The sequence below is a fragment of the Tribolium madens genome, unplaced genomic scaffold (assembly GCF_015345945.1).
Source record: "Tribolium madens isolate multiple individuals breed KSU strain unplaced genomic scaffold, Tmad_KSU_1.1 Scaffold_7;HRSCAF=85;Tcas5.2_LG10, whole genome shotgun sequence".
NCBI lineage: Eukaryota > Metazoa > Arthropoda > Insecta > Coleoptera > Tenebrionidae > Tribolium > Tribolium madens.
The window spans coordinates 6,135,587-6,158,157 of NW_025401050.1; the positions used below are offsets into that span (position 1 = coordinate 6,135,587).

Below are 22,571 nucleotides of genomic sequence, written 5' to 3' on the forward strand. Positions count from 1 at the left end.
AGAGGCTGCTTGTAATTTTAATTTTTGTTTTTCTTTTCGTTTCTGTGCACCAAATTTATACTTATATTTAGATTTTTCCATTATTTATGCCTACTAATAATAATAAAAAAAATAAAAAATTAAAATTAAATTCATTTAAGTAAAAAGGATATTTTATATCGGTTGGCTAAAAAATGTGTGGCATAATTTTAATTACGAACACCTCTCTACAATTGAGAATAGATAGTACAGTATTTATTGACCCACCTCAAAAAATAGAAAAATTACAACTTTCCAAAAGTCGTTATGAAAAAATGATTTTCTGGAAATATTTTTGTTACCGTTTATCCGATTATTATTAAATTTTGCGTGGACAAAAAGACACTCTTTGATTTGGTGTAAACGGAAGTCTTGTTAGAAGCTATACATTTCCGGTAGCAATGGGTCCTTCCAGTGTTGGGATCATAACTTTTTTCGGCTTATTAATTTCTGTTTTTGATACAGCCAAACATTTTTTTTTTTAAATAAAGGTAGTTTCATATCGCCAAAATGTACCGTTCTCGAGTTATTTGAGTTTAAATTAAATTCTACACCGCGCTACAAAATCAGAATTTATAAATTTTGAGTGTACCTTGGAAAGAATCCACTACGAATGACATCGCTGTCAATGCTGTCATATTTAAAGTAAATTTCATTAAATCCAAAGGAACATTTGTTTATTTGTTGATGATTAGAAAAGCTGTAATTTTTCTATTGCTTGATGAGTTGGATTAATTACTGTGCTATCTGTGCTCATTTGTAGAGGAGTATTCGTGATTAAAATTAATACACAAATTTTTGAATCACTTGTATAAGTCCGCGTAGAATTTTTCTTACATGCGTGTAAGACCTTATAAACAAAATTGAGCTAAAATAATTGAAATTATAGAAATTACAGTTTTATTTGTTATGATGGCATTTTTTTAATTCCTTCAAACTAAACACACTTTGCTTCTGCGAAAATCGCGGTTCAGCACTTCATGGATAGCTCTAAGCATTGTGGAAAGTTTATTTACAAATTTAAAATAATTGATATTATTTCAATGAGCTCTTGACATAATAAGCCTACCATAATTGGGGGCCCGTAAGATGCTGTGGTACCCCGGCACCCCTGGCCAGTCCGCCCCTGAATATACCAACTTAAGGCTGTCCGGGAGTGAACGGGCAAGTCGGTTTTCAGCACTTATTATTCTTTTTTAAAAGCGACCAGCAATACACCCTAGACAGGGTCCAAACTCAGTCTTTACCTGCGTTCAGGGGTTGGGTTAGTAAGAGTAATAAATTGTAATAAAAGTAAAAGATCAGTTCGCTAATATTTTTATGCCTTGAATTTGTGGAAGTTGCTCCTGAAATTTCTTAGAAATTGTTTTGACTTTTGGATCTTAAAAAAAAAATTAATTATAATTATTCTATCTACCTGATAGGTTGTACATATTTATTAAATTAGAAAACTCACATGTTCCATTTTCCATGGAAATTAAATTTTTGTATGGGGTAACAAAACATATAATTCCATAAATAAAAATTTTTACAATGGAAAAAATTACAAATTTATGCAATTGTGGACTGAAAATTTTGGACATCAAGTTCAAAAAATTTCAACGTAAGCCACGCTTTAGTGTCATTATCATTGACGTTTGGATCTAAGACTTGAAAGTTTTAGTTGAAATTTATTTTTGGCGTCAATTTCTTAATACATACAGTAATGCCAGCAGTTGCAGTACGTACTGCAACGTTTTTTACATAGTTATATTTTTATTATTATTATTATTTTGAATTATTGTTATTTTTATTTAGCTGTCAGTATAAAAACTTCAAAAATCAAAAAAAAATTGCACATAAAGTCAGTTTTACATTTTATGTCAACCGAATGACAAATCGTCCAAAATTCCGTGTCTGTACATCTAAATATCAAATTTACAATGCGCACTATAAAATTCATATTCTTTGGAGGGGCATTTATGATTTTTTTTAACTAAGTTTTTTTAGTTTAAAAGTGTCCTTGTTTTCCATTACAATTTTTTGCCATTAACCACATTTATGGGTACCACTAACCGTAGGAAAATGCGAAGTTTTCATTTATAGTTATGTCTTATAAAAAAAAGATTGTGATAGGCCGAATCATTTTTTATGAAGAACAACGATAAATTAAAAAACAAAACGATCTTGTCAATGATTTTTTTTCATAGTTGCCTCGCTAAAAAACTATTTGTTTTAGACTTCTGGCGAGCATTTGTTTAAAAGTAATAAACTTTTTTGTATACGCTCTCGAAACAAGCTGAGTCTTTGCTGGACCCAATAAAATAGTATGAAAAATGGTTATATTAGGTACTCAATACCCAAAATACAGTTTTTCAGAACGGATAAGTCAATTTAGTTACTATGGTGGCGAAATTTGTTTAATTAATAATAGGTGTAAATTTGTTGTATGATAAATTATTTTGTCTGATTATTGTTGCTATTTATTAAAACTCTCTCAGAGATAATAAATAATCTTAGATCCCAACAAGGCACACATTTTATCGAAAAAAAATGGTCAGGTCTACTAAACACGGCAGATTCGGTAGAAGTACAATTCCAACAAAATTAGCTTATTTTCTCATTTCACGTCAAATGTTTCTGCTTCTAGTTTTCTAATAATAATAACTGAAAATTATTATGCTAATTACATGATAAAGATGACCATAATCCGTCCTTTGCTTGGGTTGGTACAAGGGATGGTAGAGACCCTCGATCCTCCACAGAAGCGGCGCTGGCAACGCCTCTAGTGGCAAAAGCAATGAACTAGGAGGCATTTTTGGGCAAAATATATTTATTAATATTTTAAAAACAACAGTGTTTTATTACATGGTGTTTGTTGAATTTGTTAAGAATTAATATTTTGTAATAAATACCAAAACCCTAAAACGAATCTTTAGGTCTACCGTTAAATATCGTGACTTTTACATCAATCACAATATCTCAAAAACTAAACACTTTTTTAAAAAAAGGCCAACGTATCGGCCTATAGAATATTCTTTTAAATTATCTTACAAAAACCAAAATTGATTACTTGAAAAATGACTGAGTAAAGTTGTTTTCAAGTTCACCATTTATGCATTTTTGTTCTTTTTTTAAAAGTATTAATTTTTTTAGAAAAATCTCAACGTATCGGCCAGTAGATTTAAAAAACCTTTGTTTTGATGTATAATACATGAAATTCTGTTGCATATTAAGAGAGTAATCTTGTTTTCAATATACTAACGTCTCGAATCTTAAAGACTGTAGCAGATTTTTAGAGAATAGCTTCTAGTGCAATAATTTAACCCAAAGTTGTATCTTCCGTGTCAAATTTCCCAGCAAACCATGTCCTGTCCAAACAGCCCGCGGGGCCCCCCGATCCTAGCCATCCGACACCCGCCTGGTCCGATAATCACTCCGATAATTCTCCCGCGTGTATCATCATTAAGCACCTCGAGGCAATCATTCATTGTCGTGCAGACACCAGGTGAAAAAAGTGGGGTGCAGCCGATATGACATCCAGCATCAGTTCTCTCTCCGGAGTTGCAAGAGCATCACTGTCGTGTGTTAGCGTTCAGTCTGCGGTCGTGCGCGAAAGCGAGAGCACTTCTTGCAACAATAGACTTTTATTCTTATCGGAGGGGCATCAAGCACGTGCGATTACTAATTATTGAGGAAGACTCTTCGATTAATTATCAAGTGGTCAGCGACCTTGCCATTGACCTTTTATAATAGTGATTATGTCGGTTTTTCGCGAGTGAGATGCTCTTTATGGTCGGACAAGACATGACGAATGTTAACAGAATCAGGGTTGTGGTTTTAGGGAGTCCCCGAGTCGGTAAATCAGGTGAGCGAACATTCATTCAATTACACACTTTCGAGTAATTACAAGTCGTAAATCTTTGGTTTTTGCAAAGATTTGATCTATTGCCATGGACTAATTATTGCATTTTGTCAAATGAGTGGGTGTTTTGTTGGCGCAAAAACGAGAGAAACTCGTCGAAAGGAAATGCAGTTTTTACTATTTACCTATCGGAAAAAAATGAAGGAAAAGTCGAATCTATTTTGGGCTATATCCGCTTCCGTATTTAATATTTATATGCAATATAAATGTCGTAAAGATTGAAAAACAAATAAAAATTTTATAGAAGGTTATCATTTATGGCGGTTAACACCTTACGAAAATAAATGCTGTGTGTTTATGTAATCTGGGCGATCTGTGTTAAAGATCTTGAACTTGGCACCAGATCGTAATTGACTGCCAGTTATTATTATAAATATTTTTTGTTACAATATTTATCGTCACTAGTGTTAGTTTCTGGATTTTTTCGGATTAGAATTTATTGCGTTAGACATATTACTAATTAGTTCATGTTTCACATGAACAACACAAGTTTGTTTAGAGTGTAGGAAAACCCTTGTTTCTACTACCCTAACGGAAAGTAAGTTTTTCCATCAAGGAAAAATGCCAATTATTCCAGGAAAGTAAAAATTTTAGTCTTTTTTACCTCTCCAATAGAAACGGGAAAACATGAGATTTAATGGCGATCAAGAGAAATTTTTCTTGCTGGGTCGTAGGAATAATTATATGTATTACACTGGAGCAAAGTATGTTTTCCTTCCTTGGTGATACGAAAAGATACACTTTCCTCCCTTGTAATAAAAATAACTACTATGTATATCAAACAATGGTTAGGTTTTTATGTATGAATTTATTGTAGCCTCTGAAATGTATTAAATAATGCGAAACTGGTAATTCATTAGTGTAAAAGATATTTCTGAGTTCCTACTCCATTAAATTATTAAAGAGAGTATCTTAAAAATAATATTATAAAAAAAAAAATTCAACAAAATGTTGGATTTGAAAACAACAGTATTTACATCTAATGGTTTACATGTTACAAATTATGTAAAAAAATAAAAATAAGAACTTTAATAGATCTAGTTTCAAGTAGCTCCAATTAATAATTATATAAATTTTTTGTTCATCTTTTTTCATGAAATATTTTTTTCTGTAATTACAATATTTCAGATTTGTTTTTTTTTTGTTATTTCTGTGTTCACAATTTGGTACCTAGGATCAACAAAAATGTTTAAATATAAATAGTACCCACTTATGATTTTTTTATCGTACACAGTACAGAGCATTCAAATATACAGTTCGTAAAAAAATACATTAATTTAATCTCGTGTAGAACTCGTCAAATGCAATTTTTTATGTACCAGTTTTTCGAAAACACAGAAGTTAAGTTCTTTTTAACTGAATTGAACGGTGCAAAATATCTCAAAGAATTTCGATTGAGGAGATCTATAACTGGAGAAAATTAATGTACTACGTACTTATTTCTAAGACTCGTTGTATATTAAACATGTTTTTTGTAAGAAATAATAAAATGTTTCAAACGATAATAATTTTGTTATATTTTGTTTAAAAAATTTTAATTAAAGAATTTGACTACTTATTTTTTTAAGTACCAAATAGTATAGTAAGATGAATAAAACAGAGAAAAACAAATTAAAACCAAAATCTCATAGAATTTTGTTGAAAGTAAACATCTGATAAATTGTAACAAATTTTAAAATCGAAAACTACATATTGTTTAAATTGTTTTGACTTTACAATTAGTTTTTATAATTTTGAAGTTCTGTATAGCGCCAGGATTTTTCTTTTTGTATTTTAATGACAAATTTTGTATTTTTTGTCTATTCTTTCTCTTTACTGTTTTAACGTTTTAACTTTAGAAAAAGATGCTGCTTGCAACACAGAATTTTTTTCTCTAAATTTTCATAATTTTGTAAATTAATGTCAAGATTCCTAAGCAATGTCATGGTAATTTATTTCTCATCTCCATGTTTGGAAATGTCTAATTTTGTTTGTCCAATGACCAGTAAAAAATTGGTCACACTCTTCATCACCAAAGAATCGAATTTCGAATCAAGTTTATTGAAAGTCGCGTCTCATGCCCAATTTTCCAGCGATTAATTATTTCCAATGAAAGTTAATAATAAATGACCCTGAACCAGTGTTATGAATGAACCAATTCTTCACTATCAACACAACATTTAAGTAATAACTCAACTCGTCTCGAAAGTAAACAATATTCACCGTTACTGTTTCAAAATCTCACAAATAAACAATTTTTCACGAATCGTCGTGAAAAGCGCCAAAAGCATTAACACCGACACTAAAAGTGTGAATCTCACGTTACACGTGGAAAATGAGGAAACATACAAGAAAGGGAATTATACCAATGTGTTGTAAAAGAAGTTTATTGTGGATTGTGGGGTCAGTTTCGACACTTTGAGATATTGTTAAGAGAAGAAAGTTGCTTGAAGAACATCGCTTACGTTGTTGGTCAAAAAAAGGGAACATGTAATGGTATTGTTTGCCTAAAATAGAAGAAGAATTTATTAAATTGGAGTTTGATTTTTTTAAGAAGATTGGGCCCGTTTTTGGTTCCCAAAATTTCAAAAATTTCTGCTCTTGTTTTTTTTTGCCACGTGTAATAGAATACCATATTTCAAGTGTTTAATTTATTTTATTAAAAACCAATCATCTTTTTTCTTCAATTAACCACCATAAAGCATGTTTAAGTGTTCAAATAGTGAAAAACAGGATTTTTATCGCTGGTTTTTTCTAAAGCCGGTTCTCCTGAAAATAATTAATTGTCAGAAGGGCCAATACCTGAAACATCGATATAGTGAGTCAGCGAGTTTCAAGATGCCGCAAGATGATACTGTAGAAAAATCTTCATTAGATTAGGTCTTTGTGAAAGACTACCACCGATCGAGAGTAGTAGTTTTTGTGGCAGGATATGATGATTAAAAAGGACTGAAATGCCGCTTTATGGCGCCCTGATTGAATTATCTGACAGCAATTATATCATCCCAAAGATATTGTCATTATTTATTTAGTAGCTTAACAACTATTAAACATATTTAAAAAACATTTTTAATAAATAAAAAATTAAACTGCCGTTATTTCAAAACATCTATAATGAAAAACCAAAGAAAAATCTTCTAATAAAGATAAAACAAAGTTTTTAAGATTAAGGGCCTGTGAGAAATTTGTGTTATAACTATTAACAAACTAAATTAAAGTTTAGTTTAAAAATGATCCTAGATGTTGTCAAGAGCCCTAGATGTTGCCATAATTTATAAATTAAACTGTTGGTATTTAACATTTAACATTTATAAAAAATACTACTGATTGCCTCAATGCTCATAAAAACAAGTGTTTGTAAAAAGACAAACTCTATTGTAGGTCTTTAAGTTTTAAAAAGATATCGTCAACAAAAAAATTGAAGTAAACTTTTTAACAATTTTATTTAAGAGAACTCAATTAAGAGCCGTACACATTTTGTGGGCCATTACAAAGGACCATAGTGTATAAAATTTTAGTTATTTTTGTCAAATATGTATTTTGACAATTTTTAACAAAGTAAAATCAACTTTATAACAATATAATTTAAATCTTAGAGATACTTAAGGGCCGGTATTACTTTTATAATCTTAATCTTCTATTAGACTGTAGATGTTTTTGGGGTTATAATTTATAAGAAAGCTTATATTTAATATTTTAAATATTTAAGTAAAAAAACAAGTATTGAAATTAAAAATAACTTAATTGTTACACACATTTTAGGGGCCGTTAGCTTTAGGTTTAGGGGCCATGTTTTGTTCCATTTTTGTGTTTTGCATTTATACAAAATTATTTTTAGCTATACAGCGTGTTTCAAAAATAAGTTACAATACAAACTTGTGTTTTTTAAATGAAACACCACATGTTTCTTAGCATTTTTGGATGTAGATTTTTATGAAAATGTTTTTTATTGGTCGATTTTGCATAGTTTTAAAAATAAGACGTTTTTTTTGACAACATGCACTTTTAAAAAAATTATTGCACAAAAATTAAGAAATCTGAAAATATTTTTTACTACCGCAAAGAAGAAGGTACAAGCTATAAGGTTGTAACATTTTTTTAGTGTGTTGCATTTGCAAAGATAAAAAAATAAAGGCGTTTGTTTAAAGTTCAATAACTTTAAAAAATTTAATGGTATATCCTATTTATTGTTTTTGCATTTAAAAGACTATTAAATTGTCTTTCTAAAATTATTTACCTTTAGGTTAATTTCTATTGTTACAGAAGGCAAAAAGTGCACATTTGGCCAAAAGATGGGAGAAATATCACTTAATAATTACATTTATGTTAAACTTATTATTATTTTATTTTATTATTCTTTATTTTTTCAATAAAATAATTCGAATTTCAGTATTTATAACGACTTTTACAATCTTTGGATAAATAAACGAATAAGTGATCCTTGGTGGAATTACTATGGTTGCCATAGTATCAACAATGTTCAGAAAATGATATAGGCATTGTTGCTACAATTAATATTGAATGTTAAATATCTTTTCATTTATCAATTCTAGACATTAAAAGTTTATTTTTTAGATATACAATTTATCAATCTATTAGATGCAAAAATAAAAAATGGGGTGTTCAATTTAAATTTTTTGAGTTATTTGACTTTTAATTTATTAATCTTTACAAATGCAAAACACTAAAAAATTGCTACAGCTTTAAGTTTTGTACTTTCTTCTTTGCAGAAGTAAGAAAACATTTGTTCTAGATGTCTTAGTTTGTGTGTAATGAATTTTTAAAAAGTGCATGTTTTCGTCAAAAAAACGTCTTAAGCGAAATCGACTAATAAAAGTTTAGCGTAAAACATTGTCATAAAAATCTACATCCAAAAATGCTAAGAAACACATGGTGTTTCATTGAAAAAAAAAAACAAGTTTGCATCGTAACTTATTTTTGGGACATGTTGTATGGTTGAAAATAATTTTAGGTGATGCACTAGATAAGTATCTATCAACATCCTTTACATTTTAAAAATTTTACCATTTAATGGTATGTTTTGGGGGCATTTTCAAATAAAATTTTACATTTGAGAATTATTTTTACTGAAAAATACATTCTTGTGTAAACTAAGCACCGTTTCGTAGATCAGTTTAGGCACTTGTTTGATCGTTTGTATTTTTGTATGTTGTTTTGTGACATGTTTGTGTCTCAATCTTGAAATCGCCCAATTCACTGTCCCCATTTACACCATCAAACGCGACTCGACTAGTGTATCTCTCACGTCGCAGCCTTTTTGTCTTCATTAATTAAGAAGAAAAAAGGGCCAAGTCAGCCATCCAACTCTCATGAATAATTCATCCGGACCAACATCTCCATAACTCATGATGAAAGGTACTCCTGTCGATCGCATCCTTAGACAAAACGTCAATATGATTTGGGTGTTGACCGGTAGTTGTTGAAAGAAGAACGCTGTCGATAGGGGGTATCCAAATAATCCCAAACAGCCGTCACATCTCCCAATATTGATGGCTTTAGAAAAATGATAAACGTTGGATGAGTTGCGAAAGAGTTAAACCAGATGATTTGCTTGAAACATAATTCAAACCAATGACAGGATAATGTTAAAATTACAAAATTTGATCGAAGAAAGTTTTTCTGTCATCACTAAGGAAAAGTGAGATATGAGACTAGTTTGCATCATTAATCACACAATCGTGGCTCATATTTTTGACCACTTATGAGGTTTTTATTGTGGTCGTGAATTGTAACTTGAGATTTTACTTTTTACAAGAGTGAGAGTAAAATTTTATGGCGCGACTTTATTGACAATTACTCGAAAAATTGCCAATTTTGTGTCTTGCATTTTTGAGTAAACAAAAATAATAATCAAGTTGGGAGAACACCCAAATAGTGGTTTTAAAATTGCTTAGGAGGTGTAAAAACATGTCTTGGGAATACTTTGAGCAATTAGCAAATTGCATTTCTCACGCCCTAATAATAAACAGGAAGGAGCTATATGGTATGATAATTGCAAATGTCATAAATGTGTGACCTTCCTTAAATATTGGCATTAGAATTAACAGTAGTCATAAACAATAGGCAAAAATCGTGTTATTAATGAAGTCGTTAAATAAACATGACCTGTTGTTGTGCCAAAACATACAAAGCCTTTTTTTATAATTTTTAAGAAATTTAGGCACAACAATAATGATAATCTACTTATGGATCTGCATTTTTAGTTAATTTAATAAAATAAGTAAATGGTAGGGATTTTCGGCCGACAATGAAGCAAAATTTTGATGCAGTTTACTTCCAAAGATGATTAAATCTTTACTAATTAGTTTTTTTTTTACATTAAACACAAAAAAATATTCAAAGGCGCAAGCCTTAACATAACGTTAAGACATTATTTTAAATTTTCAAATTCAAATTAAAAAAAAATTCAGAATCTTAGTGTTTCTCTCCAAATTAATCAAAAAACTATTCAAAAATATTTAAGCTTTATTATAAACTATAAAAAAGTATTTGAAAATTTTTATTTGTTACCCAAAAAAGGTTCTTTGGCTTAATGTTCAGGTTTATGACGTTATTTTTTAAACTTTAATTGAAACTCTTTCAATTTTTATTTAGGTAGAAACAAAGGACAGTAATACTCGAAGTTTCAATTATTTATGAACTTCTGACTTTTAGTAACTTTGATTTTTTATTGGATTAAAATTAAAACGTTAACAGAATTTTCTGAAGTTCAGAACATTTATTTTTAAGCGTGGACCTTTAATTTTGTTATATGTATAAAATTTTTGATAGAGATAAAAGTAGAAATTTTCTATTTGGTTTTCTATTCTTTGAAAGTTTTTATAAACTAAAAAAACTGAATTGAAAATGACAGAAATTTTAATCTATTACTGTAGCACTCTTGTTTTAGTAACGAATTTGAAAATAATAAAGTTTTAATTTTTTTTAAAGCTTAAGTATTAAATATTATGTGTTATGTGTTAAGTATTGATTTTTTGACTCAAAATTATAATTTTTTATATTCTAAATATTAACTCGAAAACAGAGAATTTTAATGTTTAAACTCGAAATTCTAACTTATGAACTCGCTTTTTCTTTAAATTTGAAGTTGAGAATTAAGACAAAAATTATTTCAAGAGTATTCTATTACTTTTAATTTTTTGGTCGAAATTCTTACAAATTGAAATTTATTTAAATTCGGAGCTTTGATTAAGAATTCTGGCTCAGATTCTGAAAGCTAATTTTTTTTCACTTTAAACTGCGTCAAGTGTGGATTTTTCGACTCAGAATTCCAATTTTTAAATTCTGAATTTTAACTCGAAAACAAACCATTTTAATTTTTAGACTCTAACTATGAATTTGATTTTTCTTTTAATTTGAGGTAGGGAAATAAACAAAAATAATTTCAAAAGGGTTCTAAGTGTTGTTCTAATTTTTTTTGATGTTCTTACTTATTATTACAAATCGAAATTTTGAAATTTAAAATTCTATGCAAATTCGGAGCTTTGTTTAAGAATTTTGGCTCACACTCTGAAAACAGAATTTTTTGTTTTCAACATTTAGACAAATTTGAACTTTAAAATGCTACAACTTTTCGTCACAAAATTTTAATTTTTGTATTGTGAATTTTAACTTGAAAATAGAGAATTGTTATTTTGAAACTCAGAATTCCAACGATTTTTCTTTGAATTAGAACTTGCGTATCGAAACAAAAGTAATTTCAAGAGTTTTCTATTTTAATTTTTCTATTTTAATTTTCTGTTTAAAATGCCTATTACAAATCAAAATTTTGAAATTTAAAATTCTATACAAATCTGGAGCTCTTATTTTCAACGTTTAGACACGTTTGAACTTAAGTGCTTCAACTTCAACTTAGACTCAGGATTCTATTTTTCATTTCTAAATTTTAACTGGAAAACATAAATTAACATTTAGACTTCTACAACTGTGGACTTTTCGAATTTTAATTTTTAAATTCTGAATTTAAACTCGAAAACAGAATTTTAATTTCTAAAATCGAAATTCTAACTTATTTCAATTTTTTTATTGATTCGAAATTGAAAATTAAAACAAAAATATTTTCAAGAGTTTCTTCTTGTTTTAATTTTTTTTATTTAAAATTCTTACTTATACAAATCGAAATTTTGAAATTTAAAATTCTATGTAAATTCGGAGCTTTGCTCAGACTTTAAATGAAAAATTGTTTCAAATTCCTGCTGTTTTTTTCTAGAAGTTTTGGTGTAAATAATATCATCGTAGAAGAAAATTTTACTTGTCATTCCGTCATTAAAAAATTAATCGTGCAATAGGAAAAAAATACAAATGATGTCAAAATAAATTAACCCATGGAAACACATTCCCGGAATCGTTTACAAATGTTTGCTGTCCATTTGACAAAATAATTGCGCCTGTAATTACTCCCAACTATGCAAGAAAACGCATTCCAAACTTTTCAATGGACGTAAAAATTCCCGGAAAAATTCGCTTTGAAGTCTTCGTGTTAATCTCCGGATTAGCCTAAGTAGGAACTAGTGCAGTTATCAAAATGAATATTCACTCCTTTGCGTTTTTTCTCTCAAATACCATCCTACTTTGCTATTTTTGATTGATTTTATCTCGACAGCTGTAGTCATTAAGCGAGCTCGATAACACTCTGATTATGTTTCTTCTTTGGCTTGTTAATCTCGTTGTAAAATTTGATGGCTCAGGAGATGCACTATTCTGACCAACTCTGTGCTAATTAAGTCTGATCGAGCAAATGGGCTTGTTTCCCTGTTTCTGATTCACACTTTGAGCTTTTGTGCAAAATTTGTTTGCTAAAGCAAAGAATCACGAGAGAAATTGCCGTGAAATTGCAATTTTATTTTTATACATTGTGATCGCTTCCAGTCATTGCATTTTTCCAAGTTTGATTAATCAGAGTCTACATGAAACAAAGGCTTCCGTACTCGGACATAATCCAATAAATTACATAATTAAACTTGGAGAATTGAAAATTTATGTTCAGTAATAAATTGTTGTGTTTCCTCAATGCTTCATTTTCTAAGCTTCATAGATATGTTGGTTTTGACTTTAACCACACGATGCATACAAAAGATTGAAAGTTAGAAGTGTGAATGATGGGCTATTAATGTTGCGACAAAGTGCAGCGGTCTTAATAAATGTTACTAAATATGGGAAATGGAAAAAAATTAAAGACTCTGTTAGAATTTTGTTCGCATTTGCTTAGAAGGCTGTTAAGTCATGGCACACTTGACATAACTCTGTGTAATATCTGTCCCAAATTGCTTTGACTCTTCACGCAGATACTAGGTTAAAAAAATTGAAAAACTGTTAGGAGACAAGCTAAGATCGGTTTTTTACACTAATAGAAACAATTTTTTTTGCATTAACTTTAGTAGATGTCCATTCTCTAATGAAAATTTAAATGCAAATTTTCTCGAAAGTGAAACCGTACTCAAACTATTTTCAATCAGAGAAATTGTGTGGTGTGATTAAGTGTTGTATTTATTGCATTGGTGTTAAAAAAATATTAACTATTATTATATTTTTAATTATTTATTAATTTTGTGTTTTTTAAATTCTTATAGTCACAATAAATTTGAGTGGTCTATCTGTTTATATTTTTTTACCTAAGTTAGGTTAAAATGCTCTACGACGAGAGTATTGATTTATTTAAAACTTTTTTTTGGGAAACTGGAAATCACCTTTTACTTCGGAATCGATGATCTATTATGAAAAATTGTCGGTAAAACCTGACGATTTAGCCGTTTTTACTCAAGATTGATTTTTTAGAGCTATGTTTTTTTTATTATATAAAGTCGAGGAATTTTGAACGCATTTTTGCTTTTTCTGTACTAACGGATTTTGGACTTCTTAAAAGAGGAATACGGCAAAAAATGCTGTTTTAAATATTGAAAATAGTATATTGTGTTATTAGGAGTATAAGTATAGTTTATGTAGCCAAGCTACATTTTTTCTTTTCTTCCTTTCTTTTTTTATTTTAAAATCAAATGTTCAAAATTGTTACGAAACAGGAAACACCTATTCTGTAAGTAGGTACATCCGTTCTTTCTATTTGGTGTTGAATGGATCGAAACTAAAGGATGATCATCTTGAGGTCAACACAGGTGATGTGAGTGTTAAAATAAAGTTTGGTGTTTTTAAAAAGACAAGTTTAAATCCCTTTCTTAATTTACTTATTTATTTTTTATTTTACTTATACTTATTGCTTTCATACTTTTGAACTTTTATACATTGTAAAATAAAAAATCATCAATGTGGAAGCCAGTCATACAATGAAATCTTTTTAAAAAGAAACAAACTTTTTAAATAAAGTTTATTCAATTTGCTTTTTTTGTAAAAAAAAGAATTTAAACAAAGAGGTATGTTTTGTTTCATATTCTCGTTTTTGTGTTTCTTTAAGTCGTTTGATTCTGAGCTTGTTTCTTTTTCTTCTTTGTCTTTTCTTCTTCTGCTCATTCTTATTTTTGTTAGTTTTCTTGATTTTGTTTTCGCTTTTTATTATTTAAATTTGTCTTAGTAAATTATTTGTATCTATTTATTTACGTCTTTATTATATTCATTTTTCTTTTTCTCTTTCTAGTCTTCTCTGTTTTTTATGTCTTATTAAGGAAGAATAAATTTTAAAATACTATAAGTTGTACTCATTTTTTTTTGCTTCTATTCTTATTTTTTTCTTATTTTTTTATTTATTATTTATTTTACTTTTAGTCATTTTTTAAAACAATTCTGATAAAAATCTGACAAATCAATAAAATTTGATGGTTTTATATTTACAAATAAAGGGTTTATAGGAAACATTATACAATTTAAAGGCGTTCTAACTATTTATTTTGTCGAACGTAGTGAGGCAAATAATTCACCCCAGCCACATAAACTCACTTTTTCTCCCAATAACATATACTATTGTATCCGCAAACGTATTCAGATTGAGAGTAAAGTGCAACACTATAATTAGCAAGTAAATGAACAAAATAATCAGGACGCTTTGAATAACAACGCTTATAAACAAATATCATGCATTAGTGACAGAATTTTCAAAAGTGTTTATTAATTAAACTAGTGTAGTTAGTAGTGCAGATTGTCGAATGCTGATGATCTCAAAGTGGAGAGGTACCTCTCCAGAAATTGTTGAAGCAGCAAAAGAGACAAGAAATGTCATGGTAAAAGTAAAAACGCTTAGTTATAAAAATAGTATTTTTAATTCATGTCAAAAATGTAAAACTTTTATTTGTGCCATAAATCAAAAAAAGTGGTCACTTTTGTAACGTTTGAGGATAATCAAATTAATTTACAAGTAAGAAGTGTCAAAGAAAGTATTTTTTGTAAAAAAGACATTATTTTAAATTTAAATTTTTAGCATTAAAAGTTTAAATAGATGGTCTCTTATTTTTTCAAAAAATTTTTGGGTTTCAGATTATTATCGAGTTTTTTGTGTAAATTAGACACCGTTTCGTAGACCAGTTTGGCCAACATATGGCATTTGAAAAACAGTAAAAATAGAAACAGCCGCGTAATTTGTAAACAACCTATGGCGATAGTTACAGTGCACCAAAAATCCATAATTACTAGTTTGAAGAAAGCACGCAAAAGCTATAATTAACCTGTTCTCCCATATGCAAATTATACCTACACAATAGAATTTTTTTATTGGACCTAATTATTTTCTTACAATTTTATTAATCATCATGCCTATCAATCATCAACCGAAAAAATAAATGAGCATTTAATGAACTTACTGAAACGAATAAATTTGCATAAATAAATTATTTTCGACAATCTAACTCTAATAGCTTGATAATTAATTTATAATATGTAGGACGAGCATTTGAATAAATATTTGCAACTTGATTTAGTACCAAATGATTTCAAGTGGTCTCTTGTAAATATAAATATCATACAGGAGCTAACTTCTAGACTTTTATTCTTTTACACAAAGGAAAATGTTGTTTATTGTCGACGTCTCATTCACCTGTGCCAAAACTAGCGCCTTGCCTGTGAATTACTGACTGCTCTTGACTCGTTGTTTTATGGTACATAATCGAGACGTTACTTACATTCCACAAAAGCGGTAATAATAATTATGGAACTAGTTGTTTTGCATGAAGAATGAGTGAATTAACTATAGTCTATTAGATGCAAAGGGAAGCTGGAATTTTAATATGGTAGTTAAGGAGGTGGATGCGTGGAATAGGATCGTTAATAACGTAGTAAATTTTGAAACGAAGGGAGTGTTTGAGAGTTACTGGATAGATGGATGTTTTTGAAATGTGAAGAAGTAAAAATTTCTTCGTGTAGACTGAATTTATTATGTATTCAGTGGATAGTTACGGTTTTATTGTTTTTTAAATAAAGCCAACACAGCTGAAGTCGGTGTTATTTACTCTACTGTTTAATCTTAGGAAAGCGTTAAACGAATGTAACCAGATACTTGGTTTGAGAAGACAGTTAGTTCTTTTTACAGTAGCAAGTTCCGTTTTCTCTACTATCTAATAGAAATGTCTTTTTCGTCCATTTGTTAAGCTTTAATGAAGTAACAATGAGGTTTAGATGGAAAATACAGACTTTCCAATAAATACAACTTTGCAGTTCAAAAGTCTACAATAATTGCAAAGCTGATGAAAAATTCTTCAAACTGTGAAATTTCTCAGAATTTTTGAAAAATGTCGAAAGAAACTTTGTTTTTCAACACAAAGGTGTTTTTATAAAAACATTGGATTTAATAGATGATTATGGCAAAAAACATTTAATAGTATTAAAAAATAACATAGTTTTTAGTTTTTTAGTTTTTTAGTTTTTTAGTTTTTTAGTTTTTTAGTTTTTAGAAATTATCGGTAGATAAACGTGTATAATAGGGTGGGCCGAAAAAACTATCTTTTTTATTTCGAAGGTGTAAAAGCGTGGAAAAGTTGCGAATTATATAGACAAAAAAAAAGAAAAAAAATTATCAAAATCGGTTGACATCTTCCAGTTGCGCATATGCCCTAAAGTTTGACAAAATATTAAAAAACCTATTATTTTTTTTATTTTTTAATTAGATGTTTTTGTAATGTAATAGTTTGTAACGTCTTCAAATAGAGCTTAAAAACATTGTGTTTTAATTTAGTTTACATCAGTTGATATGGATTAGCCCCGAAATTTACCAAAATATTGAAAATCTCACATTTTTACGAGTTCTTTTTTATCCTTTTTTTAACGTAATAGTTACAATATTATTACTTTTGAACATAAGAACATAGTGCCCACCCTAGTGTATAACTCACACTATCTGATTCGCAAATGTTTGTCAAAATTATTTATATTTATTTAATATTTTTTAAACAAATTTGATTTTTTTGTTGACTATTTTTTCAAAAATTGTGTTTTTATTGAAATTTTAAAATGCTTTATGTTACTATAACTAGGCTAGGTATTTTGCATAAATTTTTGCAAAAAGTAGTGATTTGTGGGAGATTAATCATAAAAAATTGAATACGAGTAAAAAAACTTTGAAAATACTTCGCAATCCTCTATTTTTTAGTTTGAAAAGAATAAAAAAAAATATATAGAAATTAATTAACTTCTGGACAAATAGACAAATAATCTTTCTATGGTTTTCCATCTGAAGATGAGTAAATTAAGAATATAACATAATTGCTAACAAAGTCGTTTAAAAAGCTCTTTTATTTTTAGTATACATACATACAAAGTTATTACATATTATCCACCTCGATTGTAATATACTAATACTGCGGGTGATACTAGATTTTTAAGAAAATGAAAAAGACCGGACTTGAAACTCAGGTTTGACTAATTTAGACACTTTTATTTTGCTAATTTTGCTTTATTTTTTTCTAATTTTGTTAAAAAATTTAAATTTTGTGATATCTTTTAAGTGCTTGTAACAAAAAAATGTTTAATTACTGTGGACATTGTAAATTTTTTTAAACAATTCTCGTCTTTATACTTTTAATAAAAATAGGTAGTATAAAAAAATATACATACAATAGCATACACATATTCCACCTCGGTTGTAATATACTATAACAATACAATTTAACTATTATTAAAAAAAGGTCAAGAACTATAATTTTTACCATATGTATGTTTTCTAATACAATATTTTTTGACATTTAGGATCTTACTTTGTTTAGCAAATTAATTTTTTTTTTCAAGAGCAGTACAGAAGAGAATATAAGAAAATATATAAAAATCGTCAAGAGGGCTAAAATAATTTAAATTGTTTAATTTTACTCCTAGACATGGTAAAACAATTTCTGTTTTTGGGTTATACTCTTGAAAAAAAAATAAAAACGCATACATAATTTTTTTTTGCTTATACACTCTAGAATAGCTTTAATTTGACTTTAATATTTTTGGATCTAATTAAAATTTATATTTAGTGTTAAACAAAAATTAGAAGCCCTCATTTTTATATAGATGTAAAGATGAAAAGTTTATGGCCTTCATCATCGTTTTTGGCGGATAAATTTTTTTGCAATTTTTTTAGGTGTTAAATAAGGTACTTGATTCTCCTAATTGTCGATATTGTCAGATTTTTACACAAAATTTAGTTGGTAATTGAAAAGCAACTTATTATTTGTGAACTAGAATAATGGGACACTAAAACGTCCTTAGAATTTTAATTAAAGAATTAAAATGGCAATTTACTAGAGATTATTTAATTTCTTGACAGTCACTAGAAAAATTCGATAATTTGGTGTTTATTGGATTTGCAATTAAAGATTTAAAAAAAAGTCGGTAAAAGGCTGAAATGCTATGAAATTCACTAATTTTTAAACACATTAAAATAGATTTTGATTCTTGGTGTTATTTTCGGCGTATTAGTTTTTTACATCTTTTGGTAACCACATCTCCCAAAGTATCGAATTTGGTATAATTTTGACGATTATGGTGTCAAACAGCGTCACTAAACTCCTAATTGTCGACAGTGGCAAGTTTTTCGAGTCATCATCATGTCTTAGAGATAAATTAATGACACATTCAGGCCAGTAACGTTATTAAAGCAATACTCGGAATCTTCAAATGAAACTCAAGAATGAGGATATATCCAACTTTACCCAAAAATAAACCAACAAAATGACATCTGTGATGGCCTTTTCGCCACGAGATAAAGACGCACCCTAGATTCGCATACCACAAACCAAGCAAACCATTGAAACTGTTAAACTAATCAAAGTATATAATTATCGATCGCTGATATTTATATTACAATCGTACACATGTGTAATAAGACATTGTTATTTGTACGGTTGGCAAGCATGTAAAGGCCTCGAGGGCCGGCAACGACATAGAACAGTGAAAGTACCGCCGATTGTTATCACTGAATGATGATGATACAAGCCCAGACACGTGTTATTGGTGCTACTACTGTTGCTAGTACACCCTGTATATGACCAATAATGTGTGCCAATGTCCTTTTTGTTCACACGCTCTTCGATTGTTTTGAGGCTCTAAGCGGGGAAATCTACCTACAATCACAGAATTATTACTTTAATAATAAATTTATTTCCTGTTTCATTTGATAATTGCAATATTTATAGTAATATGTTAATGTGTGCTGCATTGTGTAAGTTGGCCTTTTTTCAGGCATGAATGAAAAATTTTTGATTAATCTGTTGTGGGAGGGAACGCAGACTCTCTCCACATTACCCAATGTACAGAGTGGCTCAAATAGTGTAAAAATGAGGAATATAGGAGAAAAAAAGCCAATTTTAAAACCTGTGATCATGTTGCATAATACATCAAACTCAACTAAGCGGATTGCAAGTTACACTCTAATCAGATGTATTTTATCTGTTATAATTTTTTGACTGCAAGTTATTGTAAAGTAATAAATCTAATCACAATTTTAATAGAGCGTAAGAAACTATATAATTTTAAGTTTGATGGCCTACTCGATTTGTTTTTTTCAAAAAACACATCAACATTTTTATTTTTCAATCTCACAAATTTTACAAAGTTAATCCCACGAACTCTAAAGTTATTGCCATTTGTAATTTGTCATTTTCAAAAAATCGTAGTAGGCGATGGAACCTTGACTCCCAGTTCGCCTTTATCTCAGAAGATGCGCTAAAGCTTAAGGAATCGCCTGGAAAAAAGTTGGTTAAAGTTATCTTGAATGGTTCTGAAGTTATAATTTTTTCTGTGGGTCTATGCACGACGCTATTTTGAGACATAAATTAAGATAAGTTAAAAAAAAATTATAAAAATTGAAGGTTTTTATTAAAAAAAAAAACAGAACTTTGTTGTGTATAATTTTTAAAATGTGATTCATTATCGATTCTATCATTAAAATGAAATCAAGTCGATATATCTTGGATATAAAAGAGTTATGGAGCTTGCACGCACCCCTGAGTCAGCCTGTATGTGTTAAAATTATTTTTTTATTTTGAGGTAATGCACCTCCTAAGTTGTCTACATTTTATAAAATTTATAAAAATCCGTTGTCAAATAACAAAGATATTGGACCTGAAAGTCTTACGTGTAAAGGTTACATATAAAAGTATAAAGGTTATATAACTAAATATAACGTAAATATAAGCGAGATATAGGGGCAGTTATATATTCGAAAAATAATCACGCGCATATGTTGGTTATATAACTTTTCCATTTGAACCTAACCCTGGTTATGTAAGAGTTAGCTTAAAGCGCATCACATTTATGAGCTTGCAGTTATACTGCATGGTTATATGACCGTTATACAGAGTAGTTACCTGTATATGAATAGAAATATTTTTAAATGTGCCTCATTGACGATTCTATCTATGGAGTTTGCACGCATCCCTGAGTCACCCTATATGTGTTAAAGTTATTATTTTTATAATACACCTTCTAAGTTGTCTACATTTTAAACTTTAGAAAAATCTGTTGTTAAATGACGGAGATATTAGACCTAACAGTCTTACGTGTAAAGGTTACATTTAAAAGTATAAAGGTTATGTAACTGTGTAAAGGTTATGTAACTAAATATAACATAAATATAAGAGAGTTATAAGGGCAGTTATATAATCGAAAAATAACTACGCGCATATGTTGGTTATATAACATTTCCATTTGAACCTAACCCCGGTTATGTAACAGTTAGCTAAAAAGGGCATCGCATTTGTGAGCTTGCGGTTATACTGCATGGTTATATAACCGTTATATAAAGTAGTTACCCAAAGCAACTATAAATGTATTAAATTATAATTTTTGGTTTAAAATTTTATACAGGTGGTTTAGATAAAATTATTTTTTTTGGTTAGTGTCTGTCTTTTTGCTCTGTACAGGGTGAGTCATGTGCTACCGTCTCCGAAAAGCGCCAACTTTGAGGAAGCATCTCTAATTAACTTTGATTTATTTTAAATGAGCATCTTTTGACGAGTTTTGGGCTCGCCGCCGTAATTTTCTGCAACAAATCCATCCGGCGACCGGTTCCTCAGAAGTTCGCCGTCTTGGCCGGGTCAACGTTTGTAATCTTGTGCTAATATTGTCGATTGGAAAAAGAAGAAATCTAGCAAACAAGCGAAGAAGTGTTGGATTTGGCGTGGATTACTTATGGTTATCGTTAAATCTGATTGGGTTTCGAGTCGATATGTGGTTGGGTTGTTGTTTTTTTTTTGTGAAGATGGACGGTCATCGTGACCGGACGTGCTAAAAATACCGCGTGGCGCTGGAACTTGTGTGTATCCTCTGCGAACTGCAAGCGCTAATACCTTTGCAAATTGCAGGTTAGTAGCACACGCGATTCGGTAGATAGGGGCCTTAACGGCGTGCATATCTTTGGCTTCATCGGGACATCGTTAATTAAACGTGAGCTTTTTATAAAGATACGTGTGGACTACGAGCAAAAATCATACAAGTTTTATTATTTCACAAATGTTGAGGCAGGTTTCGCAGATTGTGCATAAACTTTTTACTAGATTTTTAAGCTATCAGTGTTCAAAAATCATTTCGAAGTGCAACTGTTTTAATCTAAAGCTTATGAAGCCAAGAAATAAAAAGTTTGAAAAAAATAGATGTATTAAAATGTCAACTATTTGCAAACAAGAAATAATCTTTTTTGTTTTTTTACTTTTAGAATACTTGTATTTCACAAGTCTCGTTGTGAACATTAAACATTAAAAAAGTGTATCTTCAAATAAAATTGAAAAAATGACATACTAATATAAAAATAATGTAGCATTAAAGATTGTGTGGAAATATGCAATAGTACATACAGGATGCGCTAGAACTCGTGCCCCAGAGAAAAATTTCAAGTAAGATAAGATACCAGGAAAAATTCTATCTGTCAAAACATTTTGACATTTATTTTTTGACTTTTGACATTTTTTTATGATACTGATGATTTTGTATATATTTTTTTACAATTATTCAGTAAAGGTATCAATAAAAGCCACAAGTAAAATTAAACAGAGTTACAATTTGAGATACAGCTTCCTTGTTTCCTCTTCTAATAATATGTAGCAAAAAGCTTGGAAAATTATTTTTTCAACAGAAATAAATAGAGTCAAAGTGCAAATTTAAACTCTCATAACTTCCTGGTTCTTGGTATCTTACCTTACATATGGTATTTTTCTCTGGAGCTTGAGTTCTGGCGCACCCTGTATATTACAACCAAAATTAGATATATTTCATTGCTCCGAGAGGCGTATCCTCGAGGTTA

General features: G+C 29.2%; 1 protein-coding gene across 2 annotated transcripts in view; it reads left to right on the plus strand.

The window, feature by feature from the left end:
- The first annotated feature begins 3,498 nt into the window (after positions 1-3,498).
- Positions 3,499-22,571, plus strand: part of LOC123010083 (ras-related and estrogen-regulated growth inhibitor-like) — a 111,219-nt gene continuing 92,146 nt past the window's right edge. For both annotated transcript variants that reach the window (XM_044406756.1, XM_044406757.1), the window contains exon 1: positions 3,499-3,865. In XM_044406756.1, the coding sequence (XP_044262691.1) occupies positions 3,781-3,865 (85 nt within the window). In that variant the 5' untranslated portion in view covers positions 3,499-3,780. The remainder of the gene's footprint in view (positions 3,866-22,571) is intronic.